At 41.1% G+C, this 8,037-nt stretch overlaps 1 protein-coding gene across 1 annotated transcript; it reads left to right on the top strand.

Annotated features, from left to right (window-relative positions):
• Positions 1 to 1,863: 1,863 nt before the first annotated feature.
• LOC135071331 (peroxisomal targeting signal 2 receptor) lies at positions 1,864 to 7,500 on the top strand. The gene is made up of 8 exons (XM_063965123.1): positions 1,864 to 2,010; positions 2,441 to 2,654; positions 4,074 to 4,256; positions 4,798 to 4,983; positions 5,708 to 5,857; positions 6,440 to 6,557; positions 6,683 to 6,767; positions 7,341 to 7,500. The coding sequence occupies exons 2-8, from the start codon at positions 2,454 to 2,456 to the stop codon at positions 7,498 to 7,500; spliced, it is 1,083 nt and encodes a 360-aa protein (XP_063821193.1). The 5' UTR covers positions 1,864 to 2,010; positions 2,441 to 2,453.
• The last annotated feature ends 537 nt before the right edge of the window (positions 7,501 to 8,037 follow it).

Below are 8,037 nucleotides of genomic sequence, written 5' to 3' on the forward strand. Positions count from 1 at the left end.
TGGACTGTCCCTTTTATAGTAGAAATATGTAAGGTTTCACTCAAATTAGAATAACGACCTAATTGGATTACGTCCGTAGGTGGTCTAATAGGATTTTGAGTGTATGACGCATTAACCCTTTCACGCATATGGGACACATTTGTCCCCGCATAGTTTTTACGATTTACAGTAATACTAGTTAAGTTACACCCTTTGTAGTTTAATATTCTTAAATTTTATTATTATCTTTTATGTTGATGCGCTATAAATAATAAAAAACGCGATTCTTTGTGTAAAAAAATACTGGCACAAAATGTGAAAAAAAATTTCGTTCGACGTCAAAATTAAAAAATATTTTAATATTACTTAGCAGCTTTTTGCCCATTATTTTTCTTCCGATTTACATTCACTAATAAGTATAATTATCGTTTTATTACATATTTTCGATTTTCTTGGTATGCATAATGAATATTATGTAAAAATCTGTATTGGGACACGGGTGTCCCTATGTGCGTCAAAGGCAACTTGGTTCTTACTAAGGATATTGTTTGCCTCGTTATAATTTGTATGTTTATATTGATGTTTTATTTATAATTCATACATTTTTGTAAATCATTTGTCTTCAAATCGACTTGAAGAAATAATAAGAAAGGAAAGACGAAATTTAGAAGTCATGATGACTGACAATAGTGACAACGAGGATGGTTTCCTCCTTGATGAAAGGGTGGCTACTGCTGGACAGAGGCTTCCCTGAGGATTTCCACAACAATCGTTCCTGTGCTGTTCGTATACATGAATGTATATGAGGAGCACAGGAACATGAGGCCTGCAACATTGCGTCTTCCTATCCGTGGGCGCCACTAGAGAAATTTTCTGCCCAAACGGCCATCACTTCTGCGAGCTATGTGCCCTGCCTATTGCCGCGAAAGTTTGGTAATTATGCGGGCTATGTCTGTTACTTTGAGTCTCCTGCGGACTTCCTCATCACCCTTTGGGTGACTGAGCCTTCTCATAAGGCCCATAGTGAAGGAACACATCTCCGTTCCGTGCGTCATCGCCGCCAAGCTAACACACATTGGTCAAAGACTTTCAGTCAAAGGTTTTGAGACACTGCGGTATTTTGGATAATAAGATGTCGCGAAGCCTCTTGGATGCTGTCCCCCCAAGTAAGATTCAACGATTGTAGTCATGGCATGGCTGAGACCTTGGAAGACCTAGAATCAATGCTCTATGGCCTCAGTAGAGGCTCTCAATAAATGCGATTCAAAATAAACATGGACAAGACGAAAAAACTATGTCAAATATCCGTGTTACACGCACTCCTCTGAACGCTGGAGACTCTACACTCAAAGTTGTTCTTGAAACAAACAGTCTAGTTAGGTAGGTCTAACTTCAAGAAAGAGGTCTACGATGAGATGAGGATCAAATATAAAAATACGTAAGATATTATGCTATCTATTTTAAATTTCTTATTATAAATATTAAAAATAAGCTTATTGATTAAATTTGATGTGTATTTGTAGTGTGATTTGTATTTATTTTGCAATAAAAGCGTCGAAGTATTTTATTTTCAATATATGAGGCAATGTTTATCTTAACGCATATAGGGACATATGTGTCCCCGACTGAAAAACACTGAAATACATAGCACTTATATTTTCTGTATTACTTTTATGTTAAATTAGACTAAAATAAATAGATATAACTAAAGAAAAAATAATTTTATGGTTTGGAATAGTTATAAGCGTGTAAGGGTTAAGGCGCATCTAAATCGATGTGATGTCACATCACTACGATATTTACGTTTCGTTTCATCAAAATTGCAAACTGACGTTTTTGTTTTTGACAGTTTTTTAGTCCTAATATTTTGACGTTTAAAAGTTAGGTTACGAAAATCTTGGTTGCTTGCTCGACTTGATTAATTTTAATTTGTAACATAAAAAATGTGTAAGACTTGCTTATAAGAATCTTATGAGAACAAATATTAGTGCTCTGTTTATATTTTCCATGTGGGATATGTAACGGCTCCTTGTAAGTACAAAATTCTATGAGGATTAAATAATCTACTATCGAATCAATTTTGATTGTTGGAGTAACCTTTGACTGTCTGATAGTTTTTTGTTGATAGGATCATTGGTTTCTATAGTATTATACCTTCTCATACTTAATGGGATTATGAACATTTCCGATTAGAACACATTGAATGACATGGTCACTTGTTAGTTTCTCAAACCTGTTTTGATAACTGATTTGTTTAGTGTAACATAATATTTTGAATTTAAACTACCTATATTATTTATAAGTTTAGTATGGTTTTATTGGATTATTATTTATTTGATGCAGTGTACATGATCATTAGTAATACTATAGAGCACTGTAAAGTTGAGAAAACCCTTAACTTGCTATTGCCCCTAATTTTTTAGTTTTTGAAGTGCTTTTGATAGTTTAAATTAACTTTCAGCTACACCATCAGTATGCCAACATTCCTCACACCAGGCCGGCATGGCTACAGCGTCAGATTCTCAAAGACAAGGCCTGACGCACTAGCAGTTGCCACCAGCCAGTATTATGGGCTAGCGGGAGGAGGAACACTGTTCTTCCTTGAGCTGGCTCCAGATGGCTCCACACTATTGGAACTTCAAAAGCTGGAATGGAGTGATGGGTTGTTTGATGTGGTGAGTTTATATTCTTTATGTTAAATGTGTCCTATTCTATTAACATTCAAATATATTTATAAACTATACTGTTTACTATGTATGTTACTACTTTTTCTATTTCTAAACGTGTCCAGTTTGCTAATACTAGTCATTAAAGTAATTATTTAATTACATCACTATTTCCCGTAGAGAATAATGTGGGCCAAGCTTAAAACTCTGTCCCCATTCATCTCTTTGGCTAACAGTGCCATTTACTTTTGATATGTAAACATTTCCTGGGATTCTGATTTTTTAAATCTTGGCTAGACATGTAAATGTAATCTAAGTATGAGAAACTGACAACCTTCAGCAGGTATTAGAATCACACTCTTGCAGCTTAGAGAAGTAAGGAAGGAATAATAATAGAATTATTGTAAGCCTATGAAACTATGTTTTACAATGTCAAGTTGAGTTATTTACATACACATCCTGTTTTTGTGTACTTAGGTTTTTTTCTCTTATATTTTATGACTTAGTTATGAGCATTAAACATAATCAGTAACTCAAAATTGTATTTTTTACTTTAGTTGAACGAACACCCAAAAAATTAGGTTAGTCATATTAACTTGTTGTATTGACCCATCAATTGCTTCAAAACCACGGTAGCGGGTGTCAGGCTAATTATAATCCCATTTTAATCCGCAAACAACAATGTGTTGAAGCCCCTCGCGTGCCGTTACGACTGTGAACTTGCTTACCTCAGCACTTAATAGGATGGGTGCCTTTCCGTTTATTTATAGACAATTAACTTAAGTGCGTTGGAATCGGGAAGTAAATGATAAAGATTTGTCTTAAAATTCAGGGCAAATTTTGTTTCGAATGAAAGTTTTCTGACATGCTAAATACAAGGAACGTTATAATGTGTATAACCTATAATTAATTATTTGTTAATTTTCAAGTAATTTCTTTGTTTTAGAGTTCCGAACCCATTTGTGAATTAATCTTGTATTTGATAGGAAAATTATGTACTGACATAATAAATACCTATGAATTGCTATAGTTATAAGTCACCAAAATCCAACTGTTCCTTTTGGCTTCACCATAGTCAGTTATTGGGTAATGTTAAACAAGCCTATAGGATCGCTGTGTAGTAAAGGCGATAATAGCTTAATGGTGTTGACGTCGAGGGTCTGTAGTTTTTTAAAAGATTATTAGCAATTTGTATTGCACAAATTACTAATAGTCCCGTTAAGCTAAATAAGCTTGTGTTACGAGTGGGCTCACCACAATAGTCGAGCGGCGGTGGGATTCAAACCCGCGTTCCTCGGATCTCGAGTCGGCCACTCCAATCGCAAAGGGACGGACGGTGAAGGGCACCGTTCGGCTATCGTGGCTATGCTATGGTGGTGAGTGCATGCATAAGATTTCTGGTTTTAACAAAACTTCAAACATTCCCAGACGTGGTCAGGCACCACAGACGGCGCGGCAGCGTGCGGCGCGGGCGATGGTGCTGTTATAGTGTGGCGAGCTGGCAACGCCGCGCCGCTACGGGTGCTCAGAGCTCACACCAGCGAAGTGTGTTCCGTGGACTGGCCGCGATCGCATTTGCTCAGTGCGAGCTGGGATACTACTATTAAATTGGTAAGTTCTATCTTCTACTATTGTGTGAGACAATAACAGAGTCACAACTTTGTTGGTAAAGCCCGGTCTGTGAGAACGTAGAATTTTGTCTCTCTAGCTACCCATCCTTATCGCTCGCGCGTAATTATATTGCCGTCGCGACTGTGCGACCGGCACCCGCAGTGAGTGTGCGAGCGCGATAGCAACAATTACGTGCGAGCGATAAGGATGGGTAGCTTGGGGTCATTGGACAAAATTGTACGTGCTCACAGACCAGACTATAGATTTTATAAACTGCTGTAACTGATTTAGGCCTAAATTGGGCTGTTGGTAAATTGGCTCAGGCTGATTTTACACAGATTTTTAATTTTTTACTGATTAATTATCATCTATTGACCAGATGAGTGTAGGTATTAATTTTGCATGACAGGATATTATAATAAAGGTGTGGACCTATATTAAACACTCTGTCACTGTAAGTTATTAGACATATTTTCTTGAAACTTTATTTGAAGGCTCATGTAGTAAAATACATTTGAAAGTTCCCTTATTTTGTTCCCAGTGGGATCCAGAATCCGAAGCCTGCCTCAGCACATTCGCCGGCCATTCACAGCTGGTATACACAGCGGCGTTTTCTCCACATTCCGCTGCTACCTTCGCCTCGGTGTCAGGGGACGGCCATCTCAAGTTGTGGACGTGTACTGAGTCTGGTAGACCTGCAGCAGTGGTGAAGGCGCATGATGCTGAGGTAATTTGAGACTTATTGATCAGAGCGTAACGTTGAAATTGGTGTATACTGCTGCGTTCTTACCACATTCCGCTGCCACCTTCGCCTCAGTGTCAGGCGACGGCCATCTTAAACTGTGGACGTGTACTGAGTCCGGTAGACCTGCAGCGGTGGTGAAGGCACATGATGCTGAGGTAATTTGAGAGCTATTGATGAGGATGATGTAAAGTTGAAACTGGTATACACTGCTGCGTTATCCACACACTCCAATGCTACCTTCGCCACGGTGTCAGGCGACGGCCATCTCAAGCTGTGGACGTGTACTGAGTCTGGTAGACCTACAGCAGTGGTGAAGGCGCATGATGCTGAGGTAATTTGCGAGCTATTGATGAGGATGTAAAGTTGAAATTGGTGTACACAGCTGAGTTCTCTCCACACTCCACTGCTACCTTCGCCTCAGTGTCTGATTACGACCATCTTAAACTGTGGACGTGTACTGAGTCTGGTAGACCTACAGCAGTGGTGAAGGCGCATGATGCTAAGGTAATTAGAGAGCTATTTTTATTGACAAGGGTGTAAAGTTGAAATTGGTGTATACTGCTGCGTTCTCCCTACATTCCGCTGCTACCTTCGCCTCGGTGTCTGGTGACGGCCATCTTAAACTGTGGACGTGTACTGAGTCTGGTAGACCTGCAGCAGTGGTGAAGGCGCATGATGCTGAGGTAATTAGAGAGCTATTGACAAGGGTGTAAAGTTGAAATTGGTGTATACTGCTGCGTTCTCCCTACATTCCGCTGCCACCTTCGCCTCAGTATCTGGTGACGGCCATCTTAAACTGTGGACGTGTACTGAGTCCGGTAGACCTGCTGCAGTGGTGAAGGCACATGATGCTGAGGTAATTTGATACTAATTGATCAGAGTGTAAAGTTGGAATTGGTGTACACTGCTGCGTTCTCATCATACTCCGCTGGTACCTTCGCCTCAGTGTCTGGTCGAGTCCGGTAGACCTGCAGCAGTGGTGAAGGCGCATGATGCTGAGGTAATTTGAGACTTATTGATCAGAGCGTAAAGTTGAAATTGGTGTACACTGCTGCGTTCTCACCACACTCCACCGCTACCTTCGCCTCAGTGTCTGGTGACGTACTGAGTCCGGTAGACCTGCAGCGGTAGTGAAGGCACATGATGCTGAGGTAATTTGAGACTTATTGATCAGAGTGTAAAGTTGAAATTGGTGTACACTGCTGCGTTCTCACCACACTCCACTGCTACCTTCGCCTCGGTGTCTGGGGACGGCCATCTTTTGTGGACGTGTACTGAGTTTGGTAGACCCGTTGCTGCGGTGAAGGCACATGATGCTGAGGTAATTTGAGAGCTATTGATGAGGATGTAAAGTTCAAATTGCCAAAAAGTAACATTTTGATATAACTGATGCAGATTATTTTTATTGCCACTAATACATGGTAGTTATTTGTTGTAGGTATTATCTTGCGATTGGAGCAGAACTGAAACGCACGCGCTTGCGACGGCCGGCTCTGACGGACTAGTCAGGGGTTGGGACTTGAGGAGACTCACTTCGCCCATGTTCACGTTAAAAGGTATGTTTTATGTTATGTTATTACATATTATGTAAAAAATATGAGAAGTGTCATAACTATCTTTGATTGGGAAGAAACTTGGTCATCACTGAGAGAATGTATTTTTCATGGATATGTTATTTCAGGTTGCGAGTGTGCAGTCAGAAGAGTACAATTTTCGCCGCATGCGCCGTCAGTTATCGCGGCGGTGTCATATGACTTCACTACAAGGTATGGACATTTGCAGTGCTTTAAAAAAAATGGTCTCACGTTATAGGTTCCATTGTTACGTCGTAAAGTTTTGACAGTTCATAAAAATCATAAGATTGTAAGGCAAGTGTCTAACTTTTCAGTAAGGCAGTATAAAACTGCCCCTTGTCCTGTCACACATTTTAGCAGCCCTCAAAATAGAGGTCGTGAACAAGTGATACCTAATTACCTAGTGATGACCAATATCTACAGGGTGTTAGGTAAATGGGTATATGAGCCGACACTAGCCCATGTTAAATGCATATAAATAGTATGGTGAAGTCAATTTGATATCATCATTTTAATTTATAAAATCAGATTTGTATGAAAATCATCACTTACCATCAGATGATCCGTCTGCTCGTTTGCCTCCTGTCACATAAAAAAAAATAATTAAAATGATGATATCAATTTTCTGACTTCACCATACCATTTATATGCATATGTTAACATGGGCTAGTGTCGGCTCATATACCCATTTACCTAACGCCCTGTATAAACAAGCCATGCCACAAGCACCTCAATGCCTATCTAAACACGGTTCATTCTCCACAGACTGTGGGACCTCAAGCGCGGGTGTGAGCCGCTCGAAACCATTCGGCATCATTCGGAGTTCACGTACGGGCTCGACTGGAACGCACTTCGCCCGCACCAGCTGGCCGACTGCGGCTGGGACTCGCTCGTGCACGTATTCACGCCGCGCTCGCTGGCCTGAGGTACTGAACCTTAATGCGTAGGTTATAAGAGCTAAGTTACAACACGCGCGCCCGCACCTTAATACGTAGGTTATAAGAGCTAAGTTACAACACGCGCGCCCGCACCTTAATACGTAGGTTATAAGAGCTAAGTTACAACACGCGCGCCCGCACCTTAATACGTAGGTTATAAGAGCTAAGTTACAACACGCGCGCCCGCACCTTAATACGTAGGTTATAAGAGCTAAGTTACAACACGCGCGCCCGCACCTTAATACGTAGGTTATAAGAGCTAAGTTACAACAGCGCGCCCGCACCAGCTGGCCGACTGCGGCTGGGACTCGCTCGTGCACGTGTTCACGCCGCGCTCGCTGGCCTGAGGTACTGAACCTTAATACGTAGGTTATAAGAGCTAAGTTACAACACGCGTGCTCGCTGGCCCGAGGTTCTGAACCTTAATACGTAGGTTATAAGAGCTAAGTTACAACACGCGCGCCCGCACCAGCTGGCCGACTGCGGCTGGGACTCGCTCGTGCACGTGTTCACGCCGCGCTCGC

The sequence above is a fragment of the Ostrinia nubilalis genome, chromosome 4 (genome assembly GCF_963855985.1).
Source record: "Ostrinia nubilalis chromosome 4, ilOstNubi1.1, whole genome shotgun sequence".
Classification (NCBI taxonomy): Eukaryota; Metazoa; Arthropoda; class Insecta; order Lepidoptera; family Crambidae; genus Ostrinia; species Ostrinia nubilalis.